Source organism: Ornithorhynchus anatinus, chromosome 13, assembly GCF_004115215.2.
Source record: "Ornithorhynchus anatinus isolate Pmale09 chromosome 13, mOrnAna1.pri.v4, whole genome shotgun sequence".
Taxonomy (NCBI): domain Eukaryota; kingdom Metazoa; phylum Chordata; class Mammalia; order Monotremata; family Ornithorhynchidae; genus Ornithorhynchus; species Ornithorhynchus anatinus.
Window position 1 is genome coordinate 30,636,386 of NC_041740.1, and position 18,549 is coordinate 30,654,934.

The window sequence follows — 18,549 nt, forward strand, 5'->3', positions numbered from 1 at the left end:
TGATACATTCAGACAAAGCAATATTTGATGGGGGAGAAGAGCTGCCAGTAGTCTTCAGTTTTCTAATGTAACTTTGGGAGAAATTGGGGGAGGGCAATAACCATAACTAACAGCAGGCATTAGAGAGAAGAAAGCTTGGGCAGCCAGGCAAATTGGACTTGAATTATGTTACATATCCTAATGATTAGGTCATCTGGTCTATCAATGAGGTTCTCTGTTGCTTTCTGTTGGCATCAGAAAAACAATTATTTTCACTCCTAGGGATGTTTAAAGCAGCAGCTAGATCATCTGCTGAAGTGCTGTGATCTACTCAGGAGAAAGGTGCCATATAAAGGGATTGCTTACTAAATCCAGATTGAATATCTTTTAAAATTCCCAGATTATGTGTTTCTGATCCTGAAGGAGGCTGCTGGTTTTTAGGCAGAATTCCAATTAGTAGCTTGAGTAGCACGAATAAAAATGAGGGGGATAATGTGAAAAGCAGCCAAAGGCACCTCTAAGTAAAATGAAGGACAATATGAAGCACTGGCAACAAACCTATATCTGTCTGAACCCATTAAATACCAGGACTGTCTGTGAGCAGAGATGATTGTCTTGGCATACAGTGTTTGAAACTATTAACAATTGGTCCTAGGCAGTAATAAAAGTCACCTGGAAAAACTCTTTGGGTCTGACATCACCAAGCCCAATTTGTAAGGCTTTGATTTAAAACAGGAAAAAGAATACATAATCGGAAGAATGTAAAGAAAAACAGAGTTTCAAAATCTCATTACTGATAAGGAGTGTACTTTCAAATAGTCAATTTTTTTTTCCTGACAATTTAATTTTTATCACTCTTTACCTCTAGAGTTTTCTATATCACCAACATTTTGAACATTCCAGAAAACAATGACCAACACCATCATAACTATGAATAATTGGGGGCAGGCAGAATAACATTTTAATGAATATGTTTTTGTAATACTTCATTTTATAGCAAATTTGGATTGGCAAGTGAAAAATGCATATGAATCTGAATATGGATAAGATTTTGGTTGCGAATACAGTAGGCTGAAAATATATTTTTTCCTTTCAAAACTGTTTACCATTGCAATTGTAACTGTCAACAGTCAAAATGAGTAGGCTTTCAAGGTTTTAAAAATCATTTTCATTTCTTATAAAATAGAGTGAAAAATGCATAATTACTGATTATCAGCCACAGAATTCACACAAGTACTTTAAGAAATTATAGACATGACAACTAAAATTGTTTAAAAGATGGCAAGATAGAACTGTAGTGAGCTACTTGAGGTGATGGAAGAGCAAAAAATGATGTGAGAATAGATCTTATTATGGTATTTGTTAAGAGTTTATTATGTGTCAAGAGTGTTCTAAGCCCTGGGGTTGATAAAAGTTAGGTTGGACATAGTCCTTGTCCCTCAGTGGGCTCATAATCTAAGGGTTAAGGAATAGGGCCTGTTTGGCACGAGGAAGGGAAGGGTCGGGTCGAGATAAATGCCTTTAAGAACAGGAACGGTTGTGTGGGAAAGATGTTGATCAGTTATTTTTGAGGCTCACTGGGCAGGAACCTTTGGACAAAGGAAAGAACTTCTTGACTACCAGGGTGAGAAAATGCTGGAATGAAGACCAAGGGGGTTGTGGAATCTCAATCTGTGGGCAGGGATCACATCTACCAGCTCTGTTGTATTGTACTTTCCCAACCACTCTGCACACAGTAAGCACTCAAAAGTCATTGATTGATTATAGGAAAGCATCAACAACTATCGTTTATGCCATTCACCTGCCTAAAACAAGATTAACACCCTTCACTGCTGACTCTATACCAATAACTTGTCTTAATTTGAACTGCTATATAATCTTTAGATCTCAATGAAAGATATTTATCTTCCCAGTCCACCCAATATGATGTTAGCTATTTTAGGCTAAACTTTATGTAACAGTAATAAATGATGCATTTACTATATGCTAAATAATCTCCATCCCATATGGGGCTAACGATCTTTTTAATCCCCATTTTACAGATTAGGTCCAGAGCAGTGAAGTGACTTGCCTAAAGTCAAACATAGGCCAGTGGTCAAGCTGGGATTTGAACCCGGCTCAAACTCTAAGTCCTGTGCCCTTCCAATAGGTTACACTGGGGCAAACGTGGGACCAAAGGAAACAGATTCAGAAAAGATCTCTAAAGCCTTTACTGGTTTTTAGTTCATGTAATTAGATGAGGTCTCTCATCTCAGTTCTACTTAAGGCAGTTCTGCCATAATAGCACAGCACATGTTTCAGTACAAATTTTGGATAAAATGCTATTGAGGAATTATGGAATGCTGTTTCAACAGTGTGCTTTTGTATCAGTATAATGCGATGTAGTGTTGCAAGAATATTACAAGTTTTCACAAATCCTAGGTTCTTTCAGGATCAAACCCCCCAAAATACTGACAGTATCGTGCATGCTGGGATATTTCAGTGGTTATACAATGGGAAGAATAAACTTGTTATGGCCTTGCATTACCAGAAGGTAACAAAGACCTTGAGAACCACCAAATTATTTAGTTAACTCTGTTTCATAGGACTGATGGTATTACAGTTTTTCTGCCTTCTGCTGCCTTCCTTTCAGCCATTTCACTGCTCATTACTCCTTCTCCAGCATGGAGGAAAGAGGAAAGAGGTGAAATGCAAATCAATCAACTGAGCAGCTTGTTAGCTGCTCTGGTAAAAGGCTTGGTAGTGAAGGAGGTTGGAACTATTGGCTATGATGAGGTGTTAGGAGAATCTGTGGAATTCATTTATTGATGCCCCTCATTATTCCAGTAATGGAAAGTTGATTATATACATCTCATATATAAATTAAGTGAACTTTACAAAATGTGCATAGGTACATAATTATACTTTGGATTACAGATGATTAGAAGAGTAACATCATTTAAAATATTGTTGTTCACTGGCAGATTCCATTATTTTACTAAAATTCTTGTATGTTTTAATAAGTTGTTAGCAGTTTTGGCAATGGTGGAGGGACATATCATGACAGTCATGTTCTACTTCCTATACCTTGACTATTTTAGATCACTGGGATTTTTCATTTTTAGCCATCTATTAGGATGAATTAAATGCACTCTTTCAACATAAAAAAGTATACCTCCTTCAATTACTATGAAATGAACTATGGTTTTTATTTACTATGTGTTGTTAAACCTGTTTATGTGCTGTCCAATTTAATATGACTAGTCAGACTGGCATGTTTTATGACAAAATGTAAAAGAGCTCATTTATCCCGTGATATTTTCCTAATTCTCTGGCCTTGAACTCTTGAGATTTTGCTTCTTTTATTTTAGACTCTTCTTTGGTTCTTGGTTTCCCCTCATACTTTCAGCATCTACTAAACATTGCCAAATAGGCAGGAACAGATGTGTACCAGAGAAAATACACATCAGCAAATTTATTTGAAATAGGAAAACATTCAGAAAACAAGACAGGGAACCAGGGAGAGGGAGATAGTGAAATAAATGTCCTAAGTTCAAAGCCAGAGTTACAGGCCTGGGATTCAGCACTCTTATGAGTTTCTCATCCTATGGCTTTCCCACAGGCTTTTCACTCCAAATGTTGGGAACGTATGAAAAACCTTGGCATTTGAGAATTTATCAAAGTCCCCTTCCATGTGAGGAAGGGGCTAATTTTTATTCCACACTCTAAAAAGCGTGAACAGAAGAAACAAGCAGAGTTAACAGGGTGTTGTGCGTTACAAGGAAAGGTATGTTGCGTTCAAATAAATGGTACATATTGTGCACAGTCAAGAGTCAGAAGTAAAACCAGGGCCATTTACTAAATTATACTGCCAATGTTCAAGCCACTCATCTCAACCTAGTAATAGTGATTATATACAACAGGTGTTCACTTTTATTTAATAAAAATCATATTATGACAATTCTTTGAGTCTCACAATGCATATTATCTCTGAAATACAAAAGGCCACTGTAAAACAATACAATACATGTCAAAGAGTTGTTTTAACTCCTTCCGTTTTTTTTAGTCCCTTAGTAAACACTTTATAAAGTCACCAAATATTATTCCTCGTAGCTACTATATCCTTCTTGTCTACCCAAATCATTGCCAGAACAAGGGAGAGAAATGTATTATGAGAGTAATGGAAAGCTAGGCAGAGGATGTTACATCTGCAGAGAAATAGAAGAGGGGCCTAGAGAAATCGTTTTAAATGTCAATAAGATTTGTACCCCCTCTTCCCAATTCCTCCCTGAGAAAATTACTCTTCAAAACTTTGCTGGCATTTCAGTTTTCCTTAGAAGTTGGATTGCAGTTGACAGTTATTTAGGCTTCTTGAAATTGTGATTATTCTTTCTTTTTATATGAAAAGAGTCACTTTACTGAAACCCAAATTTATGTTTATCTTTGCTTCGGCTAACAAAAATCCACAGGGTTAACCCAAGCCGTTATAACAATCTGACACACACCTTACATAGTTTTCTCTAAACAATGAAATAAGTAGTACCTTTCATCCTGAGGATTCCCCAAGCATTACAGAAACTCTGTTCCTGCATGTATGAACCTGCACTTTAAAAACACATTTTAGATGAACTCTTCCCAATAAATCAGTTGCTTTAGGAATAAGAGATTGTGGGGAGATTGGTTTGTTTTTTAGGCTGTTAAACCCTATTCCAATGTATTAACAACTCTAATGGCCAGAAAGAATTACTACACAATGCCCTCTCCTTCTGGACTCCTTTATTCACTAGAATAATCTGACCAACAGAAAGAAGCAGTCAGGTAATGGGCCCTGTCACATGTGCGCTTGTATAATCACTCCACTCACCACCAAATTGAAGAGTAGAGTGAAGTCTTCATAAGAATTTAGCTCTTTCCACTGTGCAAACACTATGATAATGATACTCCAGGGGAATGAACCCTCACCCACCAAAGGAGATAATTAGTAGACTGGGCCCTTAACTAGCCTATCAACACAATAAAATTAAATAAAGCAATTAATGAAAACAAGAAAAGCCATTCAAAAATGGAAATTCCCTCGTTTATGGATGATTCTTGCACTCTGTGTTTACAATTGCAGTTGTACCACGACGGTCTCAAACGAATGTGCCTGAATCTCATTACCGTCCAGTCCAGATCATTGTTACTGAGCATTAGCTGATCTCCTTGAAAGGAAGTACAAAACCGAACACAGTATTCTTGCAGGCGAGTGTCCTTCCTCTTGGGAACAGCAAACTACGTGGTCTTTGATTGAGGGGGCTGATCAACATCCTTGTGGTGCCTTCGATTACGCTTTTTCTTCATCTCCTGCATGTGCTTCCATTTGGCTCCACCTTTGTTCCTCTGCCGTCTTTTCTCCCGATGCCACATCTGTTCACAGTACTGGTCGAGGCTGAAATTGGGGCTGCTGAGGATCTGGATATAGTCTTTGTATCTCAGCCGTGACTCAGCCAGCAGATCTCGGGCCTGCCCTTCCTCCCGTTCGGTCCTCTGCGGGTTTTCCATCTGGTCGTTCTCGATGACATTCAGGGTCAGTTTCACGAGGGTGTGGATGAAAGTGTGTTCCTGGGCCTTGCAGGAGTAGAGCCCAGAGTCCCGCTTCTGTAGACTGCGGATCAGCAGACCATACTCGGTTTTGATGACCCTTTCGTCGGGTTTCAGCTGCAGCATTGGTAAATGGAGATTGTAAATTAAAAGCAGAAAACGGTGCGTCTGCAAAATGTTATGAACTGATACTTTAATAAACCTGCAAGCTCTCTCCCTCTCCTCTTTGTCAACGCCCACCATACTTTGTCTTCTCAAAAAAGGAAGCCTTGTAGGCGGCCTCCACATTTGCATTCTATTAAGTCTAATTGAGCCAGTGGAATACAGTAGTTTGTCTCCAAATCTCCTGATAACATTGAAAAAAAACCCATTAAAATTAATGAAGGAAAAACCACAAACTCTCTTCTAGGCCTGGCCTTTGATTAATTGATTCAGTAAACAAGTCCTGATGCCCAGGCTCATATCTGAAATTCAAAGTTCGACTGTGAAATCAATAATCATTGTCTCTCTAAATAGGACTGAGCTTTAAGGAAAGTTTGTCTGCCTAAAATGGGCCAACTATTTTGCATGGAACACAAACACTATCTAGGTATTTTTCATCCTTTAAGTGATCAAAACAGCATGTGGGGGTGCTGACTTGTTAGATGTCAACTGGAATTGAAAAGACAAAACCCAGTTCCAGCTTTTTTGAAATTTGGAGCCTAAAAGTGGAAGAAGAGATCTTCAGATGGAAGGCTAGCCACAATCTGAGCATAATATCTCTCCTTAGTATGCTTTAATATACAAAGGAGGATGCATATATGAACCCAACCACACAGATATACTTATCTGCTCAGTGAAGAGTGAAAAGTTCTTATGTAACAAATTAGGGGATGATCTTTTGTATAATTAGTGCTTTTTTGGATTGCTGAATTTGTCTTTCTCTTGGTATAGTTCTAATTTTTAAATTTGCTTACTGATGCAGCCATTCATTCCAATCAATTTGAATTATTGATGGTTATATCCTTGTTGTTCCCCTTGCGCCCACTAACTTGTAAATACTTTCCATCTGTCCTTCTTCATTAAATTGTAAGCAGCGATATATGTCTTGCTTCTTTTGTACTCTCCCAAAAGCTTAGTACAGTGTTTGGTACTTGTTACATATCACTGATAGATTTCTCTCTCTTACTTTAGATTGTCATATACAGTTCTGCAAAATTTTATTTTCTGGCACTTAAAAGATTAAGAATTCCCCATTATTAAAATGTTTCTCAATTCCAGTTACTCCCATTACTTCCAGCTAACAAAGAGTGAGACAACTCAGGAGCTTTGCATAATCATAAAGGGAAAGTCACATAAGTGGGGATTAAGTTTTAGGAATGATTAGGATTAATTAGGAATAATTATTAAGCATAATTAGGAATAAAATTTCTCAGTCCAGGGAACTCACTAATTAGCTGAGCTCTGGCCAATCCCCTGAAGCTATTGTTAGAGGGAGGACAGTTTGCTAATCATTTAAGGAGGCATCTTGCTGGTTACCCTAGCCTGGTGCTCATGCACCTCTGCTAGAACTTCTGTGGAGGAGCTGATTCGGATGGTCCTTGTGCTTAGCCCCTCTTTTCTTTCACAAGGAAGAATGTGAACTGTAAATTTCTTCTCCCACTGGGAGTGGACTTTTCCCAAAGGAGTTTGGTTAGGCTTTGTAATTGGGTAGGAGGCTGGAGTGGGGAAGGAAGAGGGGACAGGGTTCCAGGATACCTATTTGAGTTTTCCAGTCAAAAGAGTAGCAAGTAACGTAAATTTTACTCTTCATATAAGGTTGGGTATGGGAATGTGCTAAGACAATGTCATCAGTACAAAATAGCAGTAGTAATAGTAGCAGTAATGATATTTATTGAGCAAAGAGTCAATCAAGATCCCTGTCCAAAACAAACTTAAACTTGAATGGGGAAGACAAAGATTAATTCTGAATTCTTCCATTTCTAAGTGCTTAGGATGGGTATAAGTACTGTAAGTGCTAAAGGTGGTTGTTGGGTTGATAGGACTTGAATATATAGTCAGGGAAGCATTATTGGAGAAAGTGGGATTTTAGGAGGTTATAGCCTTGGGAGATAGTGACCCTCCCTAAGTGGTAAATGTACAGTGGACCACTGGTATCTTCTTTACTGGACAATAATACATCCTCAACCTGGTGGAAAGAATAAATCTATATTTTTTTAAAGTGGGTGGCTTCCATTTAATTCCAAATAGTGTTATGTGGCTAAGTTTAAATGGAAAAAAAGAAAAACGAATTCCTGGAAAATGTCCAGTCTTAACATCCGACCCTCAAACAAACCTCAGAAGATTAAAATCAGAGAGGCAAAAAGATGGCTAAATTAAATTTATTCACAGTGGGTTGACTATATTCTGCTTTATGTGAAAAATTTGTTGGAAATTCCCTCCAGGTCATGAGGAAACCAGAAAGAAGGAAGAACTCCACTAGCCCAGTTAATTAGGAAATGCAGTTGACCCAGAAATTGAGAAGCAGCATGTCTCAGTAGGAGGACTATAGGTCTTGGGGGTCAGAAGACCTAGGTTCTAATCCTGGATTCTCCATTTGCCTGCTGTGTCACATTGGCCAAACACTTAAGTTCTCTGTTCCTGAGTTTTCTCATCGATAAAATAGGGATATTTGTTTTCCTTCCCTTCCACCTTTGGCTGGGATCCTAATGTGGAAGAGGGATGCTATCTGACCTTATTATAACTGTATCTACCACAGCACTCAGAATGGTACTTAAACATAGTAAGTGCTTAACAAACACCATTATTAATTATTAGTTGTATTGGTGCTACTATATCACCAATCAACACTGGCAGCATAAATTGGATTCTAGAGGGGCAAGAACTATCTCAACTCTGACTTCATCACTGATGAGTTTTTGACCCACGTTCTTCCCTCTGTCATTCCTGCGAAAAGGCAAAGTGCTCGTTATCTGACAGGAGTGAGATGGGACTCCTTTTCCATATTCTTTCCCAGTGTTCTGCCATTCTTGAAGGAGCCAGTTAAGTTTTCACACAGAATTGTCCAACTAGTCTTCATTTAGGCAGTCCAAGGAGGAGACTCACATTCTTAGAGCTGACTTCAATTTGGACCATTCTTGAGAGTACTGATGGATAACTGAAAGAGAGCGAAGAACCTAATTCCACATTGAAAGTGCCAAAAAATGGGTTTCCCTTGGATGGTTTTAGTCTCCAGGATTTGAAGCAAGGATTATGTAGAAAAACTAAAGCATTCCTGGCATGAGCTTAGTTGTGGGATTAAAGATGTCCTTTGAAGATGAAAATGCCAAGTATTTTAGCAATTCTGTAAGTTATTGACCTATTCCTTAGGACAATAGCTCTGTGGTCATTATTTCAAAAGCTTCCTCAAGAACTGGGCCAGTTGAACAGGAATAGTGCAGTAAGTTAACACTGAATTTGCTTTTGCTTTTCATGCTGAAGATCCATATCGATGTTTTACTTAAAATTTCACTTGCTGATATACAGTGTTTGTGATAATTCTGTTTCTCTGCCTTCCCTGTTCATTTTTATTCTCTGATCAAATGAAATTATGACACAGATTTCCCACATATTGAGCAATACTTGGGTATTGTTTTATTTTTCTCCTCTATCCTCTTTGTTCCTGTTTAGGATGGTTTACTCAAGAATTTAGTTCTCTTCCTGTCCTTTCTCCATATTTTTGGTTCTAAAACTTCTGAAACACCTGGCATTTCATTAGTTGGTACTAGATCTTTCCCCTTTCACTTATATGTCTGATGTGGTTATTGGTTCTTGCCCCACAGATGTAAAACATATTTTAATACACTTGAAACCTTCTGGATTTTCTGGGGTCTACTACAGATTAGTTTCTGTATGTCAAATGTAGTTTTAGCCTTTCCATAAATTTCAAATATGTGAATTTCTATGCCCTGGTAGCATCTAACAAGATGAATTTCAAAGTGAAAGGCTAGATCATTGCACAATTTCATCAGTTTACAGGACAAGAGATATGAGAGTCCCAGGATTTAAGCAGTTGATTAACATTTGCCTATTAAACATTCTTGTGCCAACGAATGATTTAATTCCATATTGAAATAAGGTTCTTTATTCACGCGGCATCAGCCCAGTAAAATGTCAATGCAGTCAATTTAGAAAATGTAACTCCTCTTCATAGAGATAGTGTAATCTCTGGCTGTTGATTTAAACTCATGGAATTTTTTCCACTTTAGAAGTGATAAGCAAAAATCGCTGAGTGCTAAGAATCTCAACCATGGAAAGGGGGAATCCATTTACCTAATGTGAATGTGAATAACATGATGAATTTAGCAATATTACTTGTAGCCTTTCAATGAAAGTAAATTATTAACAGTTCTACTAGAACACAAACATAAAAAAAGGTTCATCAAATTGACTCTGCAACTTGCAAAGATCAGTGGCTTTTGTCTGCAGTTAACTCCTGTCTTACAAACTCTTTCTTTGCAAGTCAATCTTACCAATCAGTTAATTAATCAGTGGTATTTATCAGATGCTTACTGTGTGTAGAGCACTGTACAACTGTAAAACATAGCACCTGCCTGGGAACAGAGAGTAGCTTGAAAAGTAATCTCCTTTCATATGCAGCATATAAAAAACTATTAGAAAAATTAGGATTAAACAGAAGAAAGAACTCATGCACGTGGCTTGTGCGACACTTCGGTTAAAATAGTATGTCTTTGAAAATGAAGCCCAAATACATAAATATAGATGAGAGCATTCTAAGCTTAGCTATTACTAATATAATAAAAATTGGGAAAATGAAAAGAGAGGTTTGTAAACCCTTTTTAAAATAAGAACAATTGTTAAAGAAACAAATAAGAAATTAAAGTTGTGTTTATGAAGAAGGAACTGCTTTTTGACAAAAGGCAAAACCTGGGTGAAGGATTTTTGCCCTTGTACGAGAATACACTTTTAAGCACTGCCCAGTTTTTAAAAGAAATCCCTAGTGCTTAGTTGCAGAGATTTTGCTGCAGCTAACTCACCCATATTTCTTTGAAGGAGACACACACACACACACACACACACACACGCAACTTCCCCTCTTCCTCCTCAAAGCTTAGGAAGTGGTGACTAACTTGCCAGTTGCCAGTATAAACATCATCAATTGCATGCACAGCATCAAACAGCAAATCACCAGATAGCTGACTCGTGACCTTTGGTGCTGCCCCAAACTGTGCAACATCTCTAGAAGGAAATGTTCTCCCACTGGCAACAGAATGACCTGGTGACAGCTTCTGAACTGCAGGAGATCATGTCCTCTCCCCTGCTTCCACCCGATGCTTTCGGAGTGGAAGTGAGATTCCTGAAATGTGACCTTGTGGGGGAGAAGCGGCAAGCCCACCTGCTGGGACAAATGCTTCCAATCTAGTATGGATTTTGCCCTTTTCCCTCCCTTCAGGAAATGGGACTGCACGTCATAGATGATGCGTGACTGCCGATGCTCGGAGTGATGTTAAAATGATCTGCTGCAAATCGACAGCCAGGATTTTATGTATAGGCTCATTTGGCTGCAGTGAGTTATTCATGAAGCATGGTATTGTTGTCACAGTAAACTGTTCTTTTAAGAGTTGCATTAAAATAATGCACAGGGTTATCAGGGAAATGAAATATGAGATGTTAGAGGGGAATATAAATATGATAGTATTTCTCCATTTAGATTTGTATAGTTAACTGGAAAAACATAAGGCATGAATTGGACCCAAAAATCGCTACATGCAAATTAAAGAAATGGTCCATGATATAATAACCTATCCTGTAATGTGCTATATGATCTACACTTCTCTGTCCTTGGTTTGCAGAAATAACAGTATCATCCCGTCATGTACATATCTTCACATGTAGTTGTTTCCCCTATATGTAATTTATTTTATGGTCTTTTTCAACTGCCTGTCATAGACTTTCAGGGTAGAGATTGTGTCTACTTTATTATACTCTTCAAAGCACTTCTTACAGGCTCTCCACAGAGAACCTCAATACTCAATAAATACAATGATTAGTTAATGCCAACTTGCTTTTTGTGTATTTCAATTTTTCCAAAGCACTTTCCTGTCAATTATCATTCTTTATAATAATTTTAAGTGCTTACTATGGGTCAAGCACTGTTCTAAAGTATTGGGGTTCGATGCAGCTAATCAGGTTGGACACCGTACCTCTTCCACAAGGGGCTCACGATCTGTATTCCCATTTTCCAGAGGAGGTAACTGAGACAAAGAGAAGTGAAGAGTTTTGCCCAATGTGACACAGCAGATAGGTGGCAGAGTTGGGATTAGAACCCAGCTACTTCTGATTTTCAGGCCCATGCTCTACCCACTGCTTCTGTCCTCACAACATTTCTATGTTAGGCAAAGCCTGATACCTAGACTTGCCCAAGGTCACATGGGAGGCTAGTGGCAAAGGTGGGAGTAGATGCTAGTTCTCCCAACTGCTAATTCCATTCTCCTTCCAATAATCCGCACTGTGATTACGCTGAGAGGCTATCAGTCACAATGGTGGAAGCATGATATTAGGACTCCAAACCAAACTGAAGGATTATGGCTCTGTACTACTGACTAATCTTCTCTATGGCTGTGAGACCTAAACCCTTCCATTGATAACAGATACCACAAAAAAAAAAGGTAAATGCTACTATTTGCCAGGCACTGTACTAAATGCTGAGGTAGATGCAAGCTAATCAGGTTGGACACAGACCATGTCCCACAGGGGACTCACGTTTTATCCATGCTTTATCATGTTTTATCATGTTAATCCACATTTTAAAGATGAGGTAACAGGCACAGAGAAGTGAACAGACTTGCCCAAGGTCACAGCATATAAACCCAGAGCTGGGATTAAAACTCAAGGCCTCTAACTCTGAGACCCATGCTCTTTCCACTAGGCCACGCTGCTTCTCCAGATACTTCATGTGAGTCCTTGAAAAGTTTCATTAGTGTCACTTACAGACCATTCACAATACAGTGTGGAAGCTAAATTGAATTCAACATAGCTTGGTAAGTGAGATTTGGGAGCATAATGGATGAAAGCAGGCTATCCAAACAGCTGCTCCATGGTGAGGTGAAAATGGGCAACCGGAAACATTTTGGGTGTCAGAGTAATCATTTTAAGGATACAATAAAACAAAGCTTCAGGTGACACTGAATCTCAACATAAAAAAGATATATTAAGGCAGTAGAAAAATCAGCATCATGCATCATAATCAAGAGAGGAGTGGCTATCTTTGGTCCCAGAACTTGAGAGAATCATGAGACAGCCAACAGGTGCTGCAAACAATAAAAATAACAGTACAACAGAAGACAGTCTTTGTATGTCTATGGTAAAGTCAGGAATGGGTGCCCCACACTAGTTTTTTCAGCCACCCATGCACCTATTAGTGAATTTCATTGAAAGCGGGTCTTTTGGATACAAAGGATAACCATGTTTATATATACATACTGCATTTGAAACCTACCATATCAAACCCCCAGTATATGGCAGGTCCTTTCTAGCGCTTGTATTTGTTAAGCGCTTACTATGTGCCAAGCACTGTTCTGAGTGCTGGGGTAGACACAAACTAATCTGGTTGGATTCAGGCCCTGTCCCCATCCCCCATGGGGCTCACAGTCTTAATCCCCATTTTACAGGTGAGGAAACAGGCACAGAGAAGTTAAGGGAGTTGCCTGAGATTCATTCATTCAATAGTCTTTATTGAGCGCTTATTATGTGCAGACCACTGTACTAAGCTTTTGGAATGTACAATTTTGCAACAGATAGAGACAATCCCTGCCCATTGACGGGTTTACAGTCTATAGTAGACAAGTGGCAGGGTTGTGATTAGAACCCAGGTCCTTCTGACTCACTACACTAGGCCATGCTACTTCCCTAACCACCAACCCAGAATTAATCACCTGGTACCTGCCCCTTCCTGTATAACTGGGGGCAGGAAGGGGCAACAGCTATCACCAAGAATGGAGGACTAAAATGACATTTATAGGAATTCAGAACTCAATCAGCAATAGCTCATTTCATTAAAGACACCCCATTAAAGTAAATGAATAAGGTAATACTTGTCCAAAGGAGCTTATACTTCCACCTTCCAGAGATGGCCTGCTTTTGGCATCAATACCATTGTTTGAAAAGTGTAGCCTGACAGCAATGTGTTTCATCCAAGCCACTGTTCCCATGCTCCTTGCCTAAGGGAAGTGAAACACTCTGGAAGAATTAGGCCAATTCCGATGGAATGCAGGCAGCTGAAATTATCCTCTTACTATTAATACATGGGGGTGTAACTCATTATAAACAGTAACTTACACTCTGTACATTGACAGAATGGAGCTTGTAATTTCTAAATTACCATTAATTAAATTAAGGATTCTATTTCTTTAAATCAATTTCTGCCACAAGATGTCCTTTAGAGAGAGCCTTTGATTTCCACTAGTAATATCAACTTACTTGCCAAGTAAATGTTCTAAAATATTCTGTGGGAAACTGTCAAGGGCTCAATTGGATTTCTGGATTAAAAATGGTCTATATTCATATTTCATCCTTAATTGACTAATTTAGATCTGTGAATTTAATTTAATTGGAGCACGTATGACTGACTACTGAATTACCTTTAAGAACTTCAGTTGGCAGAGTTCAAATGGCTTTAAAACTAGAGCTCTAAGAATTCTCACAGGATTTCCACTGTGTACATGTGTGGCAAGTATTTGACTACAAAATATGAGCTACAGGCCCACTGAATGTGATGGGAAAAGCTCATTTTACTTTTGCCTTTTGTATTTTTTTTAATCAATCCAATGACTTCTGACAAGGCCTGCTGAACAGATGACAGTCACAAAATTCTGGAACCACTTGGTGAAGCTGCTCTCCCCTCAAACACTTAGTACAGTGCTCTGCAAACTGTCGGTGCTCAATAGATACAATTGAACAGACTGTGAGCTCACTGTGGGCAGGGAATGTGTCCATTTTATTGTCATACTGTACTCTCCCAAGCGGTTAGACAGTGCTCAGCATACAGTAAGTGCTTAATAAATATGACTGACTGAAGCTGCAAATTTCTTCCTACAATTTTAAGATTCTCCAATTCCCTCAGCAGATATAGTTTGGTCACTATAATGGTCAACTCTTATCAGTGTTACTTCTGGCCATAACAGACATCATCAAGCCACGAGAAATTATTAAGTTGGAAATGTTTCCTGTGTCAATCTTACCTCTCCATTTGTCTCCTTTCAAATCATTTGATCAAAATAATGAACTGAGCCTGCTCCACTTCAAAGCCATTATTGATTTTTTTGGTCTGTCATATGGTGGTCTTTTCTTTTGCCAGAAGTTGACATGAGAATACCAGGTCATGCTAAAAGTAAAATATCGCCTATACCCATGGCTGAGGTCTTAAGGATTGAGCCATATTTCAGTTTGGTAATGTTTTCTCCAGAGAGGAGACTCCTTGATGATTATAACTTACCTCTTCCCGATGTTCCTCTCCAGACCGCTGAATGTACCACTTAATAGACGCTTGTTGGGACTTAGGAATACATTCCAGAAATGTCGAATTAAATTCAATGCCAAAAATCACCTTTTCATCAGCAGTTTCATGACTAATACCTAGAAAGCAAACATGGTACAGGAGATTAACCTTGACCTGAATTTTAAAGCGATAGGAACGTAGACTGATTTGGAACAGATGCCAGGAGGGAAGGAATTAGAACATATTATGAAAGAGAAAGAAGTTTCACGTTCAGCTTAATATCTGAAATGCAAAGGCTTAAGGGAAGAGTCAAATGTTTGCTAAAGGGCTGGCTTGAACAACTCTGGATATTTACTACATACTTTTCCTTTAATATCAAATCCTTCCAATCTTAAAATGAGACACAGTCAAGATCAAAGCAGTTGGTGCACCTACAAATAGGGTTCTTCTTATAAACACAGAACCCAGGTGAAACTTGGTTAAGCTTTAACATTTTCCTTAAAAAAAAAAATCTACACAATGCCAGCAGCCTGTCAGCTTTAGTCAGTGCTGCGAGTAAAACTGATCTGATATTCAGTGGGAAGGGGAGAGTGCTTATTGTTGAGTTGTTCAAAAGTTATTTAAATAATGGTGAAAAGAATACCATTTAAAATAGAGAGAAGGACAGCAACTATCCTCTATCATTCGACTTTTATCTCGAGGCGAGAAAGGCTGTACTCTAATTTTCAAAATGGGAGAAATGCCACAGTTCCTATCTCCAACTTTTCATATCAGAAAGAGAAGGCAAGGCTAGGCAGTTCAGAGACCTCTAGCCTCATATTCATGTGCTATGAAGCAGTTAATAAAAGGCTCTGGGAGTCGTGTATGAGACACCTTATTCCCCTAAATCACATGCCTCATCTGCAATTCATCCTTCCCATACTAGCCACAGGCTGGGTCCCATGTGTAACTGCAGACCTAGGGCTCAAATTTGATCAAATAAGTGATTTTTGGATGGACAGTCTGCCCTTAAAGTGCACACCCACATTTAAAAGCCATTTTATAGATGTTATAATTCTGAAAACTGAGCCCCTTATTATCTAAGACAAAAACCCAAGAATTCCAAATGTTGGCATTTAAATTATGTAGGTACTAGACCTCAAGTCCATAAAAATATCAGTATATCTTTGTATTGGCATAAGTATCAAGCAGAAGCTTCTTCTTCCAGCACAAGTTAGAAGAACCAGTCATAAATTAATCGTATCCTAGACATAAAAATGCAAGCTCTCCACATGAAGCCTGGGGACATTTCAGGGGAATAGCTGCTTACACTCGGCAGTTTTCACAATTTATGAAATGTATTCCATTTCCCAGATTGATCAATGCTCCCACTCTAAGGAAAAGAGATTTTGATTTTCAGAAGTGGGGGGGAAGGGGTGAGGGGTGGGAGGTGTATTTTAGGTGTTGTGAGAACCATGGGGATTTAAAAAATGATGGGGGCATCCACTTGTTTTCAAATTGACTGCAGGTTTAAGAAAGTCAGGGAAGGCTGCCTAAGAGGTAGAAGGTAATCTTGATTCTGGGTCTCACTTTGCTATAAGACCTTTATTTTATTGTATAAAATAACCACGAATAATTCTGTAAGTTATATATTATATTTAAATTTTTCTAAAGTAAAATAATCGATAAATGATGGCTATTCATTTCCTTCTACACCAAGTGAAAACTTGTGACCATTGGTTTCAAGTCTCAAGTCTTCACCCTCCCTCTTCCTTAATGTCTCCTGGCACTAATTCTTGGTATGATTTTTGTTATGGCTTTAAATTCAAATGATATAAATTTGGAAGTGCTTATAAACACTCTTTGATGGTGAACCATATGATCCTTTTTTTTTAACTAAAGGAAAAGCAATACAGTTAAATACCACATATTGGCCAGGTGGTAGATGGGCTTTTTTTAATTTGTGGGGGTTTTTTTTGGATGGGGCGGTTTGTAGGTGTGCACATTTAGTTTGAAACTGTGCATTCTGAAATATTTAAAACATTAGGTGCAGTATTTGGATGGGGATAATCTTACCCTCTCATTTGAACATGTGGTTATTTCTAGAAAGTAGAGATAGCCAGAAGTAATGACCAAAAAGAATGACAAATCACAACCTACAAATATTCACACTCACAAAGAAAACTAAGATATAATTGGGAAATTTGGGACAAGTTCCAGAACAGGATCATAGCTTCACGTGGAAGAGCAGTTTATACATAAAGAAAATAGAAACAATAATTCCCTTTCTCAATTCAAAGTAGTAAAGTGCTATGAACTGGAACAAGGTTTGAATTCTGTGGACTGTAAACTCCTTGAGATAAGGATCATGATTACCAACTCCACTGTACTATATTCTCTGACTCACTTAGTCCAGTGATCTATACGTGGTAAGTGCTCAGTGACTATCATTGATTGACTGAAGTTTATCATGTTATGATCAAACAACTCTCATCTGCTGACTGAGCTTGACAACTCTGGATTTTCCAATTAACATAGAAATTGTTGTATATTCTCCCAAGTGCTTAATAGAGTGTGCTCCACATAGTAATGCTCAATACATTGATTAATTGATTAAATATGGGCATAATATGCTAGGGAATGTGTCTACCAACTTGGTTATATTGTACTTTTCCAGCTACAGTGCCCTCCACATAGTAAATGCTCAATAAATACAACTGATTGGCAGTTGATATCCACTTTGGTTTCAGACAAATTAAAAAATATTGTCACTTACACAGAGAATATTCCACATTTTAGACAATCCTATCAATCTCTCTTTTGTTCTTCTTTCCCCCCATCTATTGAAGCAGTGTGGTGTAATAATAATAATGTTGGTATTTGTTTAAGTGCTTACTATGTGCCGAGCACTGTTCTAAGCGCTGGGGTAGACATAGGGGAATCAGGTTGTCCCACGTGGGGCTCACAGTCTTAATCCCCATTTTACAGATGAGGGAACTGAGGCCCAGAGAAGTTAAGTGACTTGCCCACAGTCACACAGCCAACAAGTGGCAGAGCTGGGATTCGAACTCATGAGCCCTGACTCCAAAGCCCATGCTCTTTCCACTGAGCCACGCTGTGTAGTGGATAGGGCACAGACCTGGAAGTCACAAGGACCTGGGTTTTAATCCCAGCTCCACTACTGGTCTGCTAGAAGTCTCTTAGCTTCTCTGTGTTTGGGTTACCTCATCTGCAAAATAGGTATTAAAAAACTGTGAGCCCAATGTGGAAATGGCTGTGTCCAACCTGAGCAGCTTGTATCATTTCCAGCATTTTTTCAGTGCCTGGCCCATAGTAAATGCTTAACAAATGTCATAAAAAATATTTCTGACCTTTTCCCCTCACATTTTCCTTTCCTGGGGTTCTGGGACTCAGAAGAAAATGACATAAACAATAGGCTTCTATATGAAGTGAGGAACAAGCATATTGATTTGGTACTTACTGTCTCCTATATCCCAGCACTGTGTGATCGGGTCTCCATATTTTACATCTTGCCGCCTTGCTCGCCTATGAAAAGT

The 18,549-nt window shown here is 38.6% G+C and overlaps 1 protein-coding gene across 6 annotated transcripts in view; it reads right to left on the minus strand.

The window, feature by feature from the left end:
* Nucleotides 1-3,623: 3,623 nt before the first annotated feature.
* The window catches only part of SEMA3D (semaphorin 3D), a 171,232-nt gene continuing 156,306 nt past the window's right edge, over nucleotides 3,624-18,549 (minus strand). For 5 of the 6 annotated variants that reach the window (XM_007670948.3, XM_029077347.2, XM_029077344.2 and 2 more), the window contains 3 exons: nucleotides 18,474-18,538; nucleotides 15,011-15,150; nucleotides 3,624-5,655 (listed from right to left, as the gene is read on the minus strand). In XM_007670948.3, the coding sequence (XP_007669138.1) occupies nucleotides 5,230-5,655; nucleotides 15,011-15,150; nucleotides 18,474-18,538 (631 nt within the window). In that variant the 3' untranslated portion in view covers nucleotides 3,624-5,229. Of the gene's footprint in view, nucleotides 5,656-12,483; nucleotides 12,828-15,010; nucleotides 15,151-18,473; nucleotides 18,539-18,549 lie in introns of those variants that run through there. The other variant, XM_029077349.2, reaches the window with a different exon arrangement.